This window comes from Temnothorax americanus, unplaced genomic scaffold (genome assembly GCF_048541705.1).
Source record: "Temnothorax americanus isolate GAGA-0224 unplaced genomic scaffold, ASM4854170v1 Scaffold26, whole genome shotgun sequence".
In the NCBI taxonomy this organism is placed as follows: domain Eukaryota; kingdom Metazoa; phylum Arthropoda; class Insecta; order Hymenoptera; family Formicidae; genus Temnothorax; species Temnothorax americanus.
In genome coordinates, this window is record NW_027509401.1 from 2,327,077 (window position 1) to 2,348,800 (window position 21,724).

Consider the following 21,724-nt stretch of genomic DNA (forward strand, 5'->3'; position numbering starts at 1 on the left):
TAAAAAAAAAAAAAGATGTACGAGTAGGAGAGATTACTTTTATAGAACTTCTTACGTAGTAAAACCGCATGTGCTTATTTTCTGATCTTGAGCACGATCTTTGCATTACTTTGCAATGCTTGATACTTAATTTTACCAGTAAAATCTCATTCGACGCATCGAAGGGATCCGGGATGGGTGATCAAATGGCGTAATTGCGTAACAAGTACAAGTATTCAATATAGATACACAGGTAGGTATCAATTTTATTTTCATACTTGGTCTCTACCAAGAGCTGCACAAGACAACGATTACCAGAAATGCATGCGTAGACAGCACAGGTGAAGGTGCGTGGAGACCGAGCGGATAATTTATATGCCGTCTATGCCGAACGATACATATTACAGTTGATCACGAAGAATTTATCCTAAGTCCCATGGACGCCACTATCCTGCCGGGCCTAAAAATTTCGCCGAGCAACGGCGACGGAAATCCTTTATCGGTGCACGGAGCGCTCAATCAGTGCTGGGAAGTGTTCGAACATTTCGTTCTTTTTTTTTCCCGTGGTAACAAAGTACATACTTTGCATACGCAGACCTGTTCAACTAAGCCAACCATTTACGCTAATTTTTCATTAAAAGTCTAATCTCTTACCGTATAATATGTCACATATAACACAAAGATTTTCTACCATCTCTTCACTACATCATATACATATACCTACACACATACGTTACATATATGTATGTACGTACAACTAAAAATATCGTTCTGTACATAAAATGTCTTTTTCACCAGAAAGAAAAGAAGAACGTGCGAAATAAAATGTACTATGTGCCACGATTTTGGCGGCTAACGCGCGTCCAACTCCGTATAGTTTTTACGATAACTACGTTCTATTTTCTCGCAGAGGTGGCGGCTGTACAGAGATAGAGGAGGCTCGTGTGCCTACGTCGTCGCTGATAGTTGTGAACACGATGCAGCCACATGAGCGTCTCGAGAAATCGCACAAGGGGGAAAGAAAAAAAAACCCGCGGTTATCTTCTCTAACGGTACAATAATGTGGAATGGACGAAGAGACGTGCTCTCTCACAAACACGGCTAACAAGATTTAATATATTTACAGCGTCACTGACGCGTGCGGAATATATCGCGCGAGCCCGTTTCCAAATCGCACCTTCGCACTTCAATCGCTCATCTATTTATTCTTCACGGCCTTTACATTAATAGACGGCTTTTCTATAAAAGGAACCGAGCGCTTCTATGTCAGGATTAACGAGCGGACGCCTGAAGCATTTTTTGATCTAAAAATGATAAGAAAATAAATGATGTATAACGGTTGATAGATTAATAAGGAAAATGTATATTACGCGTTAATGTATCAAATATGTAATAGGAACATATATTCATGTTTAAAAACAATAAGAGCCAGTAGTTTATCGGCTCGCGCAGCACACTTTACATGTATCATTGCAGATGCGCTCAGTTCTTTCTACATATCAAGGCACGAGAACATTCCTCTCCGCAGTAGCTTGAGTGCTCGAAACTTGATTCATATCGCATGACTGTAATCATTGGACAAATACGTTAGACAAATAAGGCTCGATATCAAGCAATTCCCCGTCTGACGTTAATACATAGCGTAATACATACGTGTACTATAGTATGTGTGACATTGCAGTGCAAACACAGAACTGTACATTTATTTTACATGCGAACAATCGAGGGCTCTTAATATAAAAGGCATCCAAGGCACAAACTTGGGCGGTGCGCAACAAAGTACATCGGTGTTCCATCAGTTCTTGAGAGCGTTAAGTTTGAAGTCGAATTATCGCAGACCTCAAAGGAAGTAGGCTCATTTCGAAGATCAGGCGCAAAAGCTTAGGCAAGATCGTTTTGTAAACGGGCTTCGCGGTTAATCTATAATGATTTTTAGTTAGCAAGAAAACGAAGACGTGAGACGTGGTGATAACGTGAAATATAAGCTTACAAGTATAATCTCGCGTATGAGAAACTATCTATGTACATCTTACATCGTAATGCATCGTGCTCGTTTCGAACGTGACAGAGTTCAACGTGTTGAAAAGATTTCGCAACATCATTCTAATCGTTTCGCTATTCAATAGTTCAGCGACGCGGATTACGATCGCTATAAGAGATTTCTAATTCGTGTGCATTTCTCGATGAAATATCTCAGGCAAAATCAGATCACATCTTGCAGAAAGGAACCAATTTGAAGATTCAGAAATGGCCATAAACATACAGCATTTTTTCCTACTTACTTTTACAGTTTTATCTTCTAATATAGAATACTGATCGGTTCCTCCGTACAAAATTCGATTTGATTAACTACCATTGTATCAAACAATAAATTTTCCTTAGAACGGGCTGAAAGTATCTTACATTTTACCTTTTTTTTTCTGTATTCGTCGTTTATTGTCTCCATCACTTGTGCACTTAGCGCAATTGTACCACACGCAATATCGAATAAACATTCTGTCGACGTTTACGTTTGTACGTTTGTATCCTGTTCTAATTGTATCCAATTATAAATTACATCTTATTCTTTCTTTATCACTTAATTAAGCAAATGGCTTATCTCTTACTAGTTTTTTTTATCTATCATGGAAAAATTATAACGCTATCAGCCAAATAAGAGTAGCCTTGTTCCCCTTCATACTTTCTTTTGTTTATCACCGAATCGCAAATTTGCCAAATAGCAAAGAATCACAGCTAGGCACACATCGGCAAAACTAGTGACAGCAAATGGCAGTGAAATAAGATGGTATTGTCTATAATTAGGCACTGTTAATATCTGACGGCTTTAAGACACTCGTAGAATCTGTGTACTTTCGAGATACTCGATTTAAGACTTTGAAAACGTGATTACATACAATGAAAAAATTGCATTTCTCTGATGAAATATCACAGTGCGTCAAATTAAACATATTACGCGAATATTTCAATTCTTTTTGGCACCTTTCGTAATGTAAAAAAGTAACAAACGTAATATCAAGCTTAGCTCCAATCAATTAATAAACGTAACTTTTTCGTCAAGCAATGTATAAAATTACTAATAGATGACTTCTTTTCCATTACACACACACATACACACAACACACTTGTATATACGTGTGTAGGACAATTCCCATACAGAAATATATATATACAGCACATAAAATTTCATATATTTATAACACATAAAACTTACCTAACCGTGTACTGTTTTTAGGAATTGTAATACGGAAAGCATGTTGCACAATACAATAATCGAGAAGAGTACAATGCAATGTAATGTACATAGAGATGGAGCAAACCATAGATCTTTCTGTAGATTAGCAAGTTTGTTTCAACATATCATCGGACGCAGTTAACTTTTCCGATAGTCAACATGAGATCAACGTCCAATACCTTACATTGAAATATAGATCGCATCATTCATCATTGACTACGTTTACAAAGCGGTTTGTAATCCGATTTGGTAACTACCGTATACCATCCGATCAAAAAAACGATCATTTAAATATGAACCTATTTTGATACTCTGAACACTTGAAACAATCTTTGATATATATTGTATACTAAAAGTTGTAGTTTAAGTATCGAAAAAGCTCATATTTAAATGATTATTATAATCAAAAGAAGAAAAATTTTGGATCGGATAGTATACACGGTAGTTATTAAATCGGATTACAAGCCGTCGTGTAAACGTAGTCAATAAGAGCCCGCACTATTATAAGTCGTTTAACGATAAATTTGAGTAGATCTACATAGACATTATAGACGTAAATGTACTTTAAAGCACACACGTAACTTAACAGACATAATCGTGAGATTATGCTTAATTCAAACGACAGAAAATATCTTTTCTTTTCGCTTCCTATAATTTGAAGAACTGATTTTCTTCTTTACCAAGCAATTGCAATCATATATTTCTTTTTTTTCATCACAATCAATTTTAAAATTGTCTAAGGCTTCAATTAAAAGGATTCCGTTTGTATTACAACATTGACAAATATCTCCACAATAAGTCTCCGTATAAAATAAAGTATTAGGCTGATGCATAGATTTGAAAAATATTTCTTTTTTTATATATACCATTATTATATCTCTATATATACACAATTCTGTCCCTATGTAACAGCCAAAGAGTTTTACAGCGTCTAAGTGTATACATTCCGCGATTACGATAACTCTCAAAGATCGTTAAACATCTTTTTCTCGCGCAACTTCTCGTAAGTTTTTATATATTTCTTTTGAATATTACATTTCTCGCTCATTTCATTATTTTTCTCCATAAAATAGTATTTTTTTAACATCTAACATAGGGCAACTTACTGTAATTGTATCTAATCTGTGCACAGTCTCCGTGACTCTCACATGTGTGGCAAATACCCGCCAATATATATAAACTCTTAAAAGTGCATCGAGACTATAATTGTCCTTTTCTTTTAAAATAAAATTCTGCGATGCGCGCATATTACTTATGACACAGAACTTATGGCATTGTGAGGCGGACCCATCTGCGTTAACACTTTGTCCAACCATTGCAAAGGTCCGTGCAAATGTGCTTCGATCCAGCAAGGAGTCGATGTAACATCCTGCCTGTGGTACTCCGCACCCCATCCCTTTACGAAAGACATTCTGTAACCAACAGAATAATAAATGTAATTATATTACTAAAATTTCTTCTTGTACAAGAATGTTGTGAATGTGTTAAATTACCTAATCGTACACATCTTCGTTAACTCGTAGACAGCTTCGAAACCATGGTTCACGCTTTGCGATAAAAGCTGGGCAAATTCTTGATTGTTGAATATCTTCAACGAACATCCCGGTGGAATCTTACAAACTGTACTGGGATGAAAGCCGTGATGGTGATTACAATTTCTAGATTGTACAAATATCGCGGAGTCCGAGAGACATTCGGCATAAACCTCTCCCCCAACGTAGTACAGATGCACTCCTTTGCCTATGTGCCGCCTCGTGTTCTCTATCGTAGAATTTCGGTTCACATTGGACAGCTGCCCGAGGCAGAAGCGATCGTTGTTATTACTCGGATTTGTAAAGCCGTCAATAATCACGGAGTGCGAGTGACAATGAAACACCTCGCCCACCCGACAATTCAGCTCGTAATAGGCGATCGAGGCCCAGTAAGGTGGTTCTTGGTAACAGACGGCTGTAGCTGTTTCAATTGGCGTGCTCGTGTCCATTGGAACCGAGTCCGACGACGTGGTTTGCCCGGTCTGAGAGCCATCTTCGGGCGGAGAGTACGCTGGCGGCGGTGTCTCCGGTAATCCATTGGTACCGTACGGGCTCTGTGGGTTTGGCAAAGTCGTACTCCCGGGACTGGGCACGGAACCGACGGAGGACATGGGCGACGTCGGATTAACGCCGCTCGTAGAACCGGCGTTAAAACCGCTAGACGAATAGGACACGTTGTGCGGCATGCTTGGATCGGCCAATTGCTGAAACGGCAACAGAGAATGGCCGGGAGCATATTCCGAGTGTCTAGGAACCAATACCGGTGGCAGTACCGGGCTCTCCACCCTTTTGTAGTGATAGGGATTGATGCAGACTTCCTTCTGCTTGGCAGAGAATGGATATTGACACAGGTCCAGCGGTTTTAATTCGTGATGCGACTGGAGGTCCGGCCATCGCCAAACTCGGCAATATATCACGTGCGGCAAACCCTTGCGGTGCGAAACCTGCAATCTGCCGTCTAAACTTCGAGGAATCGTCACGCATTTACTGGGCGTTCCGGGGCAGCTCAGCGCACGCTCCAGTTCCTCGATCGCGCCCTTTCGCTTCTTGAGTTTCTTCACCAACGAGTCCACTGCTTTCTCAGCCCATTTCTCCTCCTCGTCCCCTTGCTTCCAGCCGAGCAATTTTTTCACAGCGGGGCTGGTGAACGAGAATAAACTGTTTAACGAAGACATAGGTCCAGAACTCGAGGCTCCTTCCTCGTCATCCATATTTAAAAGATGACGTATCAATCAAGAGTAATGGATACACATAATATTCTTGTCCACATCTATAAAGAAACTTCGTCAGCGATCTGAAATCATAGAGGCAATATTTCTCGATTTATGATAAAATCTGCAAAATGGGATAATTCTATCTTATTCAAATTCTTGAAAAAAAAAATCAAACTTTTGCTTAAGATTTTACCAAAGCTCACAAAATGGATATATACCCTTTAGTTTGTATATATTAATGTGTATATTTCGATACATTCATATGAGTGATATATTATAATCCAGGTACTATCCAATTTATATTTATATTTAGATATACTCAAAACTCTTTAGCTCCATCAACTTTAGCTTCACTTTTTTTCAGAAGATGAGTTTTCTTTTATTGCTGGACGAAGCGCGAATTCGTCGGTCACCCATCCGAATTTTTGCGACGCTATTTTTATAGGAATGTGAGTTTCGGCATGCTCCTCCCACCGCTACGTCAATTCGGCGACAAAGAGCAAAATTCCATAAATATTATAATTGAATATTTCAAATTCCGATGGAATATTTTAGCCACTTATCTGGCAAAAGTTACAAATCTCGGTTACAGAAATACGATTTAGCCAATTTGATATTAACGATTTATTGACTTCGAATCCGGAATCGAAATACGGAAGCAAATTCACCCCGCGTCCCAGTCAAGTGTCTCCGTCCTTCGTTAAATTTATTTAGCAACATTGTCAGCGAACATAGTTTTGCGGGCGCGGCAGGCGCGTTTTCAAAAAATCGGGCAAGGTGGTCCAAGCGGTCCAACGAGTGCAAACGTCGCGCGTATGGTGCACGGTTAACCCGAACCGCGCCGCGGAGCGAGCGGCGAGCGCTTCCGTCGAACGAGGAAAAAAAGAGGCGAGGAGAGAGAAAGAGAGAAGAACCTGACGCGCCGGAAGCGCACGCCGCGCGCCGCGCGGACTACACCCTTCCCCGGTCCCCGAATCGGCGTGTGCGCCGCGGGTGCGGGAGCACCGCGGCTCCCGCCGCGCCGCCGCTCTCGTCGCAAAACATCTCGCATCACTTACGCGCGACTCCCTGGCGATTCAGCATTTGTTTTTACCACTGTCTCCCACTCTTGCCGCCTATCGTCCATCGACGCCACGCTCTCGCCATTACGATCTCTCGGCCCAGCGCAAAAAGCGCCCGCGGGGTTATCGATTGCGCCGTTCGACTGCCGTAGTGCTGTTGGGCTCTGGCCGGCCCCGGCCCCGGCCCCGGCCTCGCACCCGCGCCCGACCGCCGACCGCCCGACGGCCAATTCCGCGAAACGCCAACGACGTCCGAGATCGATCCCGAATCAATCTCGCATCGCGGCGCACCGCCGTCCCGCGTCGCTGCGCCCGCCGCGATCTCGCCCCGTTACCATTCCGAACGTGCACGGGGTCGACAGCTACTACGACGACCCTCCGGCTCGGATCCCCCGAATTTCGAACGGCGAACTCACGAAGGTTTCGCGCACCTCACCTCGTTCCACGAAACCTGCGATTCGACGACCCCGGTCCCGTCAACTCCGCGCGGAACGCTCGGCGATACTCGACGCGCGCGCGCGCGCATACACGTCCACCTCGCACGCGGCGACACTGTGCGCGCAGCGCGACGACGAATGTTTACTCGGGAAATCGCGCCGAGGCAAGGCGCTTATTGCAACGCTGCGTCTGAATCGCCATGTTCGTCCAATCGGGACGCGGGCCAATCGCGCTCTAATGCGCATCGACTCGAAAAGTGCAGCGCAATAGCGTTTCTTCAACGTGATTGGTTCTTGCCTTTGGTTCTTTCCGGAATTTAAGTGTAGAGACCAATCGCAATGAACGCAGTCGATAGGCCTGTTCCTTTTTAGTTGAACTTCTTGTACATACGGTTTTTCTTTTCACGTTGAAGGGAAAAAAGAAGGCAAACTGTGCAAAAAGTTTAGCTAAAAAGAACAGACCTGGTATCAACAGGTTCCAAAATTCGTCCGAAAAATATTGGTCTTACAACTAAGCAAATATACACATAGCAGATCTCACTCTTTATTCTATTAATTACTTCATTTTAATTTTAATAAGGCGACTACTAATGGAATAATTTTAATAACAATTTTAATTGAATAACACGATGAAATTTCTCCGTTGTAAATTAATATATAATACGTACTTTCGTAATTTGCTACCACATTTATTATATACACTATAAATATAAATTAATTTACTCTATATATTAAGTAGAGAATGGAAGAGATTCGTATTTACATGGACAGGCGGTAAAATTGGCAGCTCATAAATAACAATACATTTAGATCACACGTCAACGGGCACAGAACAAGTATGCTTCAGTTCCGATACCGTGGATAAACGTCATTTTTTAACAGTTGTTGATATTCTCGTTAGATTATCTCGATTTTTAGATTATGTATGTTATTTAAGCCTAGTTTAACTTTCAAACTTTTAAAAATTTCAATTATCAATAAATAATGATATCGAATACAAATAATATTAACGTTCTTTGGTCTCAAAAATACTTCAGACGTTACGTTTGCAATCATTTTCCAGTATTTCATTGTTATCATCCTCTAGAATAATCGTATTGTGCTTTTCCGTAAACAATATCTCTTGACTGAGCGCAGGAACTTGTCGAGAAAATTCACTGGTCGCCCATAAGAATAAATCCAAGGTCTGCTCCGTGCATTCCGCTATGAATCTCACGAACGGTCGAACATCTCCGGCATTGGCTAGTTGCAAATACTCGTAATACTTATGGCGATGCTGTTTGTGAATAATAACAGGTGGATATCCAGCTTGCATGAGTATCATGTTCATGAGCAAGCGGGACGTTCTGCCGTTTCCATCGGTAAATGGATGTATGCGTACCAGTTTATAATGTGCGAGAGCCGCGTACCTGTAAAGGAAACTTTCCCGATTAATATTCTTTGCTGAATCCTCTCACTCAGAAGATCTCAAACAAAAATAAATGCGAATGAAAATACACATAGAGGGTGCTTTCCATTTAATAAGATACAAGTCGACACAAACGTTCCACCTCTTTCTTGGCATTCGATGATTAACAAAGATGGAATGACACATTTGTCGACTTGTGTCAGTAAATGGAGAGCACTCGGTATAAATGTGAGATTCGCTCACCTCACTGGATGCATCCTGATGGCTTGTTCGCCGTTCAACCATAATACAAACTCCTCCATCAGATAATGTATACTGTCGGGACCTGGAGGTATATGGCCGCCAACGTACACCTGAGTCCTTCGAAATTGGCCACCTTCAACGGGATCTACGTGTCCCAGAACACGCCTGTGTATCTCCAGTATATCTTTTATGGAGATAGACCCTACTCTGAAACGTATTTATGGATAATTATTAAACTGGCAATAACAAAAACATTTTTATTGCTTTTGCAAAATTATTTATGCTGTGAAAACTTACCTATTTACCAAGGTCGCGTTGATATACTTCATGGCGGCGTCTAATCCAAGGATTTCATTGTGTTCGTCGATACTCTTTCCAGAGACTGCGATACGGGTCTCGACTATAGCTCTCGTCTGTGCCAGATTCATAGTATTTCCCTCGATCCCGACTGTGTGATAGATATGTTGGAAGTAAGCCTCCTTTTTGGCGCGTATCAATGCAGCATTGTTATCAGGTATGTTAGACAGCGTGTTCCTCTTGTCGTCGATGCGCCTGAGCATTATTCTGTCGTGTTCTTCGACCACGCGAGCTGTCCTTTGACTATTTATCAAAGCACCCTCGTGATTCGGTTTATAAGTTAAAGCGCGGACGTAAAATTCATTGGCTTTGATCACATTGTTCTGCGTGTGCTCCAAAAATTCCCCATAATAGTTCAAGACGTCGGGATGGCAAGGCGCCAACGCCACCGCGTGTTGAAACAATTTTATAGCTTTCTCCTGCTTCCCCGATAATTTCATGTCTAGGGCTAAGTGCAGAGATGTCAGGGCCTCCGCTGTCGACGCCGCGGTGCACTGAACCTTACCGAGCTGGGTGTTGCTCTGCGAAATGGTGAGCATATGATCGTCGTAGACGTCCAAAATACCTTCCGAGGTAAGTGGCACAAATACGGAACGGCCGTGATGGAGTTCCTGTTCTGGAAGACAATGACATAAACTTGTGACATTTCTATTCAAATCGCAGCAAACGACTGATACACTGCGAGACAAGAGATATCTATGCCCTGCAAGCTGTCAGAAATGGTAGGCAGCACAAAAAAAAACGGAGCACCCAATCTCTCGAAAAGGCGGTCATTTCAGCTCACCCGTAGAATCGACGTCGATGTATCTCGACACCAGCGTACTGATAACAGCGATCGCGATCCCGAGAATGAAGACGAAGGGGACGAGGAGTCTCGGTGGCATATCGTACGTGGAGCCCGTGGCATCCCCGCGCCTCGCGGGAGCCTTCACGTGAGAGGCCTTGCCATGACGTACGTAACAGCCGTAAACGAACGCCGGCAGCATCTCTCCTCGCGGTACTCGACGATCTCGCTCCGGGCGGCAAAGCGTGGCATGCTTGTCAACCGTGTCGCTCTGTACGTACGTACATACGTGCCTGTGCCCATGTGACGCAACACGCAACGCGTCTCGCTCGCCGACGACGTCAGCCCGCAGCCGACGCGACGCGTCCATGTGGTTCGCCCGGATTGGCCGGCGCCCGTGCGCCTCGCGCGTCATTGGTCGTTCCGTCCCACCGTTCCGAGTTTATCGTTCTCTCGCGTCACGCGGTGTCCCGAAAAATCGCGCGACGCTTTAAAAAAATTTAATGAAACGTTCGTACGATCGAATCCCGCGCGATACCTCTCGACTGACACCCGCGCCGGTAATTTTCGCTCGTTCGTCGATGAGATTTGCCGACCGACGTGCGTCCCGTTTCAAACGTTCCGCCGTGCGCCGGTTCTTCCCTACCCCCACTCCTCCACCTTCCCAGTTTGAAACTCGGCCGTTTCACTTTTCGGCCCGTTCGCGCGCCCGTCGAGCGTCTTCCCCGATCGGAGCGTAAGTATGTGCCGTCGAAGGCGTCGAATGCGAAATGCGGCGGTTGTATGGCTGCACGACCGAAATGCGCTAATTAAGCTCGTGCTCGTCTCCTTGCAGCTCGAGCGGAGGGCGCGGCGCGAGGGTGCGTTTCGCACCGTATTTCGCGAACGGGAGCTGAAACGGACGCCGGGGGGAGTTAAAATGGCCGTTACTGGCGTTACTTCGTACGCGAAAAGCGCGACGTCGATCGGCGACGGAACGTGGCGGACGAATCTTAGGATTCTTAGGTACTAACTGTCCGTATTGCGTTGTTGTTATACAATTGGCTGTTATTGATATTGTGTTATATGAGAGTATAATTTGCAGCTCGAGCGCAGAGCGCGGCGTGCAAGCGCGTTTCTCATCGTATTCCACGAACGGGAGCTGTCGAAGCTGAACGGACGTCGGCGAGTCAAAATGATATACTTCGTTCTCGAAAAGCGCGGCGTCGATCGGAGACGGAACATGTCGGACGAATCTTAGGTACTAACTGCTTGTATTACGTTGTTGTTATACAATTGTCTATTATTGATATGTTATATAAGAATATGATATTATGTTATATGAGAGTAGCTCCCGATTGGGTTAGAGATTTTTACCAATAAGCGAGAGACGCACCATCAATGTCGCGTCCGCCTAAATTTTATTAGAAATCATCACACAAAAAAGCAATACAAAATAGCTTCATAACGAAAATTATTCATTAAGCAAAATTAATTTGGAGCGGTTGAGATACGCGATTTACATCCAAATCTCGATAGACACGTATATTTTCTATTCGTCTATTCATCGAAAGCGAGAACATCACCGTTTTTCGCGCTTCATCTTAAAGATGCTTCCAGTTTCATGTATCTCTTCTAATTGTCGCACTTCCGACGCGACATCGCCACGGTGGAGCAAGTATCTTTTTATGAAAGCTCTCCTGAAAAGTATGATCGTGTTGTATAAATATCGAAATTAAATCGGTTTACAATTGTATAATTACGCCGTCAGTATGATCTTTTTGTAAGCGACATAACCCGGCATTGCTTAGAAAAATAATTTTACATTTCGGTTTTTTAGTTCTTTGATTATTATATTTATTTGAAAATTTAGAATCTTACTTTAATTCGTGAAGCAGGCACGCTTTCGCTGCTAACACGCGAATAGGTTTGCAAAGTCGAAGGACTGGGGAGTACTTTGCAATCCACTTTACAGACCTTAGAGATGCTCTGGCTTTTTTCCATTTTTTTAGAAACATTACAGGATGTAGAATTTCTCGACTTCCATGTCTCTCCTCTATTTACAACCATGGCAATTAATATAATAAATAATATAACTATAAATTTAATAAGTGGCTAATACGCGCCTAAATCATATACAGACGTACGTACGATAGAATTTCTGTTCTACTTTCTTTTTCTCTTATCTTCCAGGCGCAATTTAACTCAATTTAACTCGAAGAGTCCAAAGTTCAAAGGTGGGAGAAAAAAGGAAAAAAAGTTGAAGCTGTATCATGCTTGTATCAGGTTTGTATCAGCCTTATATTAAATGTATAATTTTTATATAAACGAGCCAAGTAATTTTATTTTCAATTAATATATGGCTATGCAAAAATACAATTCTATTTTAACGTTCTATCGAATGGTACCTGTACGATCGTCGATTCGAAATCTTATCGTCTTGATTTTTAATAATTTGCGGCGCACGACTCTGCTGGTTTGATAAGAAGGTGTCCGTGATATCGTAACGAATTTTCTGAAAAGACGAGAAATTAACAATGGCTAAGAATCTCCGTGTGATCGACGTGATCGTAATCGTTGGGATTGGGGACGTGGGGCAAAAGGAAGTCGAATTTTACGTAATTTCTCCGTTCCTCGGAAGAGCGATTTTCGTTTCCGGAACGGCATCGCCAGTTCCACATCGTGGAACCGTGTAATGAGGATTTCTTGACCGATCGATCTTGCACCTGGCCGCGTCGCATGACAATTATGCGATCGGTATTGTCAGAGTTCCCGGATGCACCGTTTCGAAAATTATCTTTCGTCGTTCTGTATCAATATAGTAAAGGAATCTTCACGCTATTGGATATTTCGCAAAAATATATTGTGTATATATAAAGAACACTTTTTCTTTATATATAAAAGAATTTATTTTATTCATCGGTAATATATGCGAGATGTCTTAATTGCCACTATTTAATACAATAAAATATCATAATATGGAATAATCAAATAAACAAGACTATTCGTTATAAAAGACATTTGCAATTAAGATTTGTTAATTTTAAATTTTATTTGGCTATATATTCTGATGCTGGATTTAATTTTTCTTTTTGAAAGAGATATGTACAGAAATATTTTACAAAGAACACTTTCTTAAGAATTTTATTTTAAAAAATTTACATAATTATGTTTTATATAGTTTTATATTTTAATTGTCACCTGATAGTCATGGTCGACGATGAAATGTCTTCAGTTCGACATGTGGAATTGCGAAGAAGTCGCGGTGCTAACTGATAAACAGCAGCGGTTGCTTGTTGCAATTTGTGCTCTCTGTTGAAAATATATATAAAAGTGTTCGGATATGAATAAATTATAACGTGAAATAACTTTCTCGAAAAATGTCTTTTCCCTTAATTGACGTACTTACTTAATATTATACATGCCGCCGACTTCTCCGTACTTTCGTCTCGTTATTTCAGCCTCGACAGCAGCCGTGGTTGTTCGCATTGCCGTCGCGATCTCGTTCACTATCTATAATAATCAGCGATGCAATCACCTTGCACGAGTATTTCGTATGGCGTTACTAATTGGCGCATATTTTAAAGCCGACCAAAAAACCGCAGAATAAATGCAGCAGTAAAATTGAAAATTCAGTGCATAATAACGCAGAATGTACAGCCAGCAGAAAAACAAGAGGGTTTGTTAAATTTGTAAACTGTATTTTATCACGAATAATGAAAGCGTTAGGTTTGATAAAACTGAAAAATTTATCTCGCGAATAATAGAAGCATTTATCAGGAAAACAAATTAAAGAGATGTAAAATATGGTTAAAAAACATTATTGAAATATATCAAGGTTTGAATAGTTCTTTAAAAATAAAATAAAAAATATGAAATATAGAGAATCAAAAAATCGTCGAAATAATGTATGCCGTGTTTTCTATACATGTTCCTCTTTGAATTCCACGATTACGTCGGGGATTCTGGAGCATCTTGCATATATTACCGAGGCGTGATTGGAGACGTTCAAATCGTCTTCAGAGCGAAGATGAAAATTGCTCTTCGACGACGCGAGGATCCACGGGTGGTGAAGGATCTCTCGAATGGTGATTCTCTCGCGAGCCGATGGGACGAGCAGGCGGTTTATCAGGTTCCTGCATTCGATCGACGTTCGGTACATGGCTTTTTCGTGAATCGATGTCAAGCCCCTGTTGATCTGGATCATTAGCCTCCGTCGACGTTCCTCCGACGATGTCCATTCGTCGCGGGGACACAGGAATGGAAGTCGACCGATGGTCATTCCATATAGAACGACTCCTCTGCTTGTCACATTGCATAATGTTTAGACATTACGTCAAAGAGTATCTTTATACATGCTTTATACATGTATCAATAATTGAAGAGCGAAATGCGAAACTGCCAAATTTATTTCTCTTAACACACTATATGACTTGAGTTATATTTTAAAAAATCTTGATAACACATTACAAATTTGTATTTATTTACAGGCTCCACATATCCACTTCCGGCCCGTATCGTTTACCTACAACGAAAAGCTCGGGAGCAGCGTACTCTGGGGAACCGCAGTGTGTTCGCAGTGGATCGTCGCTAGCGTAAACGTTGCTGAGACCAAAATCTACGATCGCAAAAAACATCTGTCATTGGATCGGTGAGTTTTGTCTATACAAATTTTTTTAACCTTCGATTACTGTTAAAGTTAAATCGTGTAATCATCGTTTAATCCGCGATTTTGATGTATAAATATTAATTAATAATAGTAAAATAAATTTTAAGACAAAACTGTATATTTTCTTTGCTCTTACGAATATAAAATGTCGATAGAATCAAGAAGTATATTTTGCATCTATTTGATATTTTCGCCAAGAAGTCTGCCTTGGGATCAGATATGCCGTAGCAATATATAACAATAATCGAAGGTTATTAAGAATAACGGGCATTATGTTTCTGCGTAATTATATAAATTGCGACCAATTTCATCGCAAGTGCAATTTTTTATGCGGAGCTCTGCCGGGCACAGGTGGATCTGATTTCACGCTCGAAAATCAAGCGTCACGCGAGCGGAAACATTATAGTTGCGATTTTCGCTGTGCACGCTAATCTACGCGGTTCGATCGATGGCGATTGCCACAATCGCCACGACCATAATGTTCTCTAGTCCCGCGCGATATGTCGACGTCCGTGTACACACGTCTGCCTCTCACCCACTATCTTGATCTGTTCCTTGCGTTCGTCCTGTAGTACGATGTTCTCCATTTTAAGATCTCTGCAACAGAATCGTACAAATTACAAAAAAGTTGATCAATGAATAAAATATTCTTAAGAATAAAATATTTCACAATGTTATTGTACTTTATATTAAAAAAAGTTAACGCTTATATATATATTTAAAACAATAATTTATATGTCTACATATATACAGATTACACTGAAGCTAGTTGATTTTTATTTTGATGAAATATAAAATTTATTTCTTCCCAAAGAAAATTTTGGGAGAGTTAATTCTTTATCATAACATTTTAGAACTCAACTTCAAATATTTTGATAATTAAATCTGGAACCCCTAAAACTGCTAATTAAATGTTAAATCATTCGATTAATCCATTTCGAAATATCCACATTTGAATTTATATATATATATACATATACCAAAGCTTCCACTACTTGATTGACATTCCATTACCTTACACGATGTCTTGAAACTTTAATTAAGAAAGCGGGTTTCAATTTGGTTAAAGAAAACGTCACTGAAATTGGAATTGATATTTTTTCTCTCGCGATGGATATCTCGTTCTACTGATTTCATTATGATTTTTCGGGATCTGCCATATCTTCGATATAGAATAAGAATTACGAAGGCGGAGATTGCAGGCGGGTGAATGCGAAAAAAAAGCGCTGTATGCATATGCAATGCGTGTGCAGTTTGCACGATCACGTAGCGCATTCGCGAGATTAACGCTCTCGGCGCAAGAACCTCGTGGCCCTGACCATCGCGCGAAGGTTTCTTTGCTCGTATCGCCGTCTACGAGCGCGGCTCGCGGACCTTGCAAATTGTCGTTTCGTCGGCATGACGGCCTCCCGGCCTCTCGACTCGACGCTGTCGAGTTCCCTCGTTTCTCGATCTCATATATCTTTGACGAGATGTCAACGTGGAACCGTCCTCTCTCTCTTTCTCTCGAAATTTCACGACACGTCTCGATGTGGACTTATATTTGTTGTCTAGATTTAATTTTTTGCATCACGGTGTAAGATTTGCATCTATCTCCGCAAAAACAAATCACAGAGACAACTCTCCATATCTATCGAATATAAATTGTATACAAACGGAAGTAAATTCTCATTTTTCTGATACTTTTTTGGAGACCTGCGATAGTAGTAAAAGATAGTGTTAAGAGAATATCTTCCAAAAATTCGTTGATGAATAGAATGGAATTAGCTGCTGAAGAGCTATGTATAGAGGTGGGAAAATATCGGTATGTTTCGTACAATCGGTTTCCAATTGCGGAGGTATCGACCGAGGGATGATATCGAAATTTCTAGCTAAGACCAGCTGTCATCGGGATCAGACGGCAACGGCCCTGTAGCTTATCCGTGGCAGAGACCTTGGGACCTTGAAACACATCATTAAAATCGCATCGCCAGCGCGCGCGATGCGAGAGTGGAGTCAGTATGCGCTTTGGGTGTCGCTAATAAGTAATAAAAGAGGACTCGCTTCTCTCGGAACACGTGCCCGCGGCGAGGTTAATACCGTCACGGGATGCAAGGCGCTCTCGACGGGGTCGTTACTCGTTGACGGAATCTAGAACGTCCACAGCATTTTTCTCTATTCCCCCGCTGCTGCCCACTTTCCATCGAATCTCGAATCGTTCGAATCTCACGGACGAATTCCCCGAAGAACGTTTGCCCAAAGAAAAGTAACGAAATGAACGGGTTCTCCGAGTTTATCAAAGTTAATTTATCGAGCTATATCTGTTCTCTTTTATTATTCTTAGTTAGAGTCTCTTATTTTCAATCAATAACCGGTGCAAAGACTGTTCAACGATATCACGATGACAATAAAAACAAAAGATTAAAACAGTAGGTAGAAATTTTGAAACAAAATATAAAATTTTAAGATATGCGCCAATGTTATTTTGTTTTCTAAAAATATGAAAATTTTAGATGGGTTTATATGATTTATGTTTATATTATCATTGAAAAGTTCAACAGAAACAAAATTTTAAATATTTATGGCGAACGTAATCATTAACATTCAATTCGTAAATATCAATTTTATATTTCTCTTCTGAACGATTCCGTAACTTCAGTTAATACGAGAGAATCGATGCAATTAATATTTACACCTTGTAAAATCATGCAGGATATTACGGATTACGGTGGATCTTCTTGTAATCAACATTTCACGTTATCATGCAATTCTAGAGTAGCGTTAAGTCTGAAAAGTCGATACGTTAAAGTATATTGAGTATACCGAAGGAGGGTATCTGTATTTCGATCATCAAAGCACGGTGTGTACGGTACTCCAATATTGAAACGTGAGTATCGAGCGGATGCACCGAGCGCGGCCTCCGAGCGATGTGTTTCTGCTGCATCCTCGACTGCTGCGGGATAATAGTCGAAACGACCCTGAAGCCGAGGCCACGGTTGTTCGTTGGCCTGGGCGATTACGTTTCTTTTCCATTCGTCGTAGAAGCCGTGCGGCGCGGCGGCAGCGCTCGTTCTTGGGATCTCGCGCGTCCGCGACGAACTTTCGCGACAAATCGCGCGAGATCCGATTAAAGCTCGCGCTTGTCTCGCGCGCCCGCTCGCAATCGCGCGAACATAATTGCCGGCGTAAAGCGACAGGTGGTCTCGCGGGCCTGATAGCAGAAAAAAAAAATAAAGAAGAGGCAAAACAAAAAGCGCGAGATACGTGTCCCGCACGCCGACGCCGTTAACGATCGTCCCTTCTCTCGCCACCTCTCGCACTCTGAAAATAAACTCGCGCGGTCCGTGACAAAAGTGATCGATGAACGCGGCGATCCAGATATTCCCTGGTGATCCACGAGCAAGCGACGGGAGATGAGTTCGTGTATTGTAAGATGGAGCCACGAGTTGCATCCGAAGGAGATTGTATTCTACTATTCTCCATTCCGAAGATAAGAATTCTTCTTCTGGTTACGAATAAAAGGCGAGCGAATTACGAAAACTTCGAGCGAGATTTTTGTTTCCCAGTCTTTCGACTACAACTTGTTTCGCTAATTATAATATATTTACTTGATTACATTTATTAAACGTTTTTAACATCTCGAAAACATCTGACGTTTGCATTCAACTTTGAGCGTAGAACGGATTATTTCAAGGAAATATTTGTTCTCATAATTTGACCTGTTCCTTGACACGAAGATCCTGTTTTTACGGATTTATTGCTAATTGACATTTATCTTTTACATATCGCCGGACAAGCTGATAGCATCATCTACACGTCTCGCAGTCGCATTTACCTCCTCGCGCTCATAAATGCTCGCGCGCGCGCGCGCCCGTGTGTCCGATGCACCCGCTCGACTCGGATGTGCGCATCCGTAAGTACTTAAATTTAATTGCCGGCCATGACCGTTACATCGCGGCAGTTATTTCGGTCTTAATAACCCAGGTCCACTGAGCTGTCGCTCGGTTGAGCGGGGTCATGTCCGTGTTACGAGACGCGAAATCGCGTCTCGTGCGAGATGCGCAAGGTCGAAACATGCGAATCGTGCGTGGAACAGAGGGAGCGATTTATCATTCCTTCCGCATAAATATTCGATACGATTCGAAACGCCGCACTGATTCACTGACTCACGCACGAGTACTGCGGAATAATAGGTAACGAGAGATATTTGGGATGCGATGCCCGAGGCGAGGTTTTAATAAACTGTCCAATGCGCATCCGGACCCGTATGATAAACCGGTCCGCGGGCGAGATAATTACGGAAAATAATTCGGACAGCTTGACAGAGAAAACCGCGTAAATACGTTCACACCTTCCCGTATGCGTACAAACTGCGTGTTCGCAGTTGTGCAGTTGTGCAGTTGTGCAGTTGTGCACACAGTCTGCCGTTTATTTCGGAGAAACATTCTAATTTAACGATAAGTTCCTTGAAGAAAACTAGGAGTAAGTTTTCCTCGGATATAAAAGCTTTAGGAGCGTTCACTGCTTTAATTAATATTCAAATTAATGTTCAACTATAATGAATGTGATAACTATATCCTAAATATTTGGGAAGCAAAAGCGACTATTTTAGAATAAGTACAAATACGTTTGTAATATCGAGTTCAGGTAGCTTATACGCTCGTTTCAACGACTCGTAAAAAAAAAAATACACTTCCGAAGAAACTTTCAAAAGATTTCATATGCATCGATGAATCTACGCCGCGATCGGGCATAACGATGAAGATCGTGAAGACGACGACGAGGTTGTGCATCCATCCGCTGGTTCGTCGACCATAACCCGCACGTCCGACCGCGTATCTCATATTTTTCCAGCTGGCACCCCGCGCCGATTCTGTGCCGCAGACAACGAGAACAAAACGGGTTTGCGGCTTATCTCGTCTTAATACGCGTCGTTTATCAGCGAGTCGATACGCGCGCGGTACGTGTTTACCGGCGCGAACGACGACGCGATCTTTTCGGCCGAGTATCAGTGGCACCTGGTCGTATTCGAAGGCGCTCATTTGTGGCTATATTAGCTCTTTTATTGCTAAAAACGTGTTCAGCCGGGATTAAAAATTCTCGCGATAACGACGCGACCCGATCGGTCGTTGTCGCTTTCTCCGCTGGAGCTTACGTTTCGTAATTGTCCCACGGTTTATATCACCTACTAATGATCAGTATCGAACTTTATTCGCCTTTGCGCTCTGGCTGTATAATTACCAATTAATGCATCTGCAATTAATGCATTAAACGCGTTAAAATTACTTCGCTAAGCGTTAATTCCTGTGAGTACCAAGCTTGCATTTATCGGGACAGAAATCGAAATTGTTCAATATCCTTTTTGCAAAACTGTGTGACTCCGAAATCATCTATTTGCACAGTTTAAGTACGTGAAAGAGTATTATATACTTATGTGTAGATATATTTGAGGATACACTGAGAGCGAAAGGGTTAAATATCTCTCGCAGGTAATCGGCATGATATCGCGATTCGTGTGTTGCCAGTACACCGTGCGGCTCTCCTCTGCTCACACTTTTTTTGCCCTTAGCAGGGGCCACGATGCGTGGGCGGAAGGGATCCGGCCAGACGGGGTCATCGGCCATTCCTTGCGTTTCGCCCTTCTCGCGCGCAGATACGCGGCGGCGTCTTCGTGGCCGCAGCCGCGAGTCTACATCGCGTGTAAATTAATCCTAAACTTTTCAAAACTAAAGAAGCAAAAACTGAAATTTATGATTACGGCTGCAAAATATACGAAGGAAGTATATACGACACATAGATACATAGATAAAAAAATCAAAAGTCTTTCGTGTCTCTCCTCTTAAATATTATTTTTTTTTTACAATGTATCGCGCTTACGTAAAGCAGGAAATGGCTATAATCGTAAGATATAAAACGTCAAGTCAAGTTCCTCCTACGAAAATAACTTTGGCTCTATGAACAAAACTTTTCCTCTCTACAAAAATATAACACTGCGTCATAGAAAATGTGGATCTATATTTCTAGATTCTGTTTATAAAAAAAAAAGGAAATAAAAAACGCCTTGTTTTACGACTATTTACCGCCATTATTTCACCGGCCTTTGAGGATAGGGTTATCGTTCCGTATATCAGTTTCAAACGATTGTTTTAAGTTGAACTAGCTCTAGGAGCCAGCCTACATCGCGCTTATAAAGAGGGGCTTCTACTAGATGACACGTAATCTACGGGCCACAAGAATTCCGACGAGAGGTTAAAGGCGGGTCGCTTCTCGAATACCGCGAGAATTATTGTCGGTGAAGCGGTTTAATTTTCAAACGCGTTTGCGGTCGTTTCAGTGCGAGCTGTAATTTCCGTGCCGCGCCATCCGCCATACACCATCGTGGGTGGCGTGACGCGAAATCGGCGGTATACCGAGGCGGTAACGGTAGCGATAAAAATATGCCGCGTCTCCCGATGCTTTACGATTATTGTTACGCGCAGTCGGCAGTCGCAACTAGAGTCAGAAATTTCTGAAGCCTGACGGCGGAAAAAGGTTTATCGCGACTGTTTCGCGCTGTATCGCGACAATCGCGCGGTTGCCACGATATGAAAAATAAATGAGTAAACGAGGCTCACATAAATAAGGTCCCGTGATAAATCTAATAACCAGACGACAAATGTTTTCCGCCTTTAACGAAGCCACTCTTAACAGCGAAAATTTTTCTCCGTCGTAAATAACAACTCAGCGTTGAGTTTAATTAAAGTTTGAATTAATCGAAACGCGAAATGTGTGCAATACCAATTGGTTGTTTATTAAAAAATACACGAGAGAATGTTAACAACATTCTTTCTGAATATAATCTACTATTAGG

The 21,724-nt window shown here is 41.9% G+C and overlaps 3 protein-coding genes and 1 long non-coding RNA gene across 6 annotated transcripts in view; 1 reads left to right on the plus strand and 3 right to left on the minus strand.

Annotated features, from left to right (window-relative positions):
- Positions 1-212: 212 nt before the first annotated feature.
- Positions 213-7,603, minus strand: Mad (mothers against decapentaplegic homolog 1). Of its 3 annotated transcripts, none has more exons than XM_077409460.1 (3): positions 7,455-7,603; positions 4,705-6,037; positions 213-4,623 (listed from the first exon to the last, which is right to left on the minus strand). In XM_077409460.1, exons 2-3 carry the CDS (start codon positions 5,952-5,954, stop codon positions 4,464-4,466), a joined length of 1,410 nt encoding a protein of 469 aa, XP_077265586.1. In that variant the 5' UTR covers positions 5,955-6,037; positions 7,455-7,603; the 3' UTR covers positions 213-4,463. The 3 variants fall into 3 exon arrangements, with proteins under 3 accessions (XP_077265586.1, XP_077265585.1, XP_077265584.1); XM_077409459.1 differs by having other exon boundaries at positions 7,051-7,603; XM_077409458.1 differs by having other exon boundaries at positions 7,016-7,602.
- Positions 7,604-8,051: 448 nt separating this feature from the next.
- Fic (FIC domain protein adenylyltransferase) lies at positions 8,052-10,593 on the minus strand. The gene is made up of 4 exons (XM_077409329.1): positions 10,248-10,593; positions 9,404-10,079; positions 9,107-9,313; positions 8,052-8,864 (listed from the first exon to the last, which is right to left on the minus strand). The coding sequence occupies exons 1-4, from the start codon at positions 10,447-10,449 to the stop codon at positions 8,489-8,491; spliced, it is 1,461 nt and encodes a 486-aa protein (XP_077265455.1). The 5' UTR covers positions 10,450-10,593; the 3' UTR covers positions 8,052-8,488.
- A 310-nt stretch (positions 10,594-10,903) lies between these two features.
- The window catches only part of LOC143899153 (uncharacterized), a 289,478-nt gene continuing 278,657 nt past the window's right edge, over positions 10,904-21,724 (plus strand). Inside the window, exons 1-5 of the long non-coding RNA XR_013257403.1 lie at positions 10,904-10,983; positions 11,083-11,252; positions 11,332-11,487; positions 12,420-12,512; positions 14,717-14,877. This is a non-coding gene — a long non-coding RNA (uncharacterized LOC143899153). The remainder of the gene's footprint in view (positions 10,984-11,082; positions 11,253-11,331; positions 11,488-12,419; positions 12,513-14,716; positions 14,878-21,724) is intronic.
- The window catches only part of LOC143899152 (MAP/microtubule affinity-regulating kinase 3-like), a 209,234-nt gene continuing 199,237 nt past the window's right edge, over positions 11,728-21,724 (minus strand). The window contains exons 4-12 of the mRNA XM_077409171.1: positions 15,431-15,492; positions 14,715-14,844; positions 14,215-14,527; positions 13,636-13,739; positions 13,428-13,538; positions 12,845-13,034; positions 12,635-12,741; positions 12,108-12,282; positions 11,728-11,926 (exon numbers count right to left, since the gene is read on the minus strand). Of these exons, the coding sequence (XP_077265297.1) occupies positions 11,849-11,926; positions 12,108-12,282; positions 12,635-12,741; positions 12,845-13,034; positions 13,428-13,538; positions 13,636-13,739; positions 14,215-14,527; positions 14,715-14,844; positions 15,431-15,492 (1,270 nt within the window). The 3' untranslated portion in view covers positions 11,728-11,848. The remainder of the gene's footprint in view (positions 11,927-12,107; positions 12,283-12,634; positions 12,742-12,844; positions 13,035-13,427; positions 13,539-13,635; positions 13,740-14,214; positions 14,528-14,714; positions 14,845-15,430; positions 15,493-21,724) is intronic.

What these genes read in the sequence shown, in the direction of transcription:
- Mad (XM_077409460.1), bottom strand. Translation starts at nt 5,954, where the DNA reads ATGGATGACGAGGAAGGAGCCTCGAGTTCTGGACCTATGTCTTCGTTA. An exon ending in ACGAAGATGTGTACGATTAG is followed by an intron (nt 4,624 to 4,704) that starts GTAATTTAACAC and finishes TGTTGGTTACAG; the next exon opens with AATGTCTTTCGTAAAGGGAT.
- Fic (XM_077409329.1), bottom strand. Translation starts at nt 10,449, where the DNA reads ATGCTGCCGGCGTTCGTTTACGGCTGTTACGTACGTCATGGCAAGGCC. An exon ending in CATCGACGTCGATTCTACGG is followed by an intron (nt 10,080 to 10,247) that starts GTGAGCTGAAAT and finishes ATTGTCTTCCAG; the next exon opens with AACAGGAACTCCATCACGGC. An exon ending in ATCAGGATGCATCCAGTGAG is followed by an intron (nt 8,865 to 9,106) that starts GTGAGCGAATCT and finishes TTTCCTTTACAG; the next exon opens with GTACGCGGCTCTCGCACATT.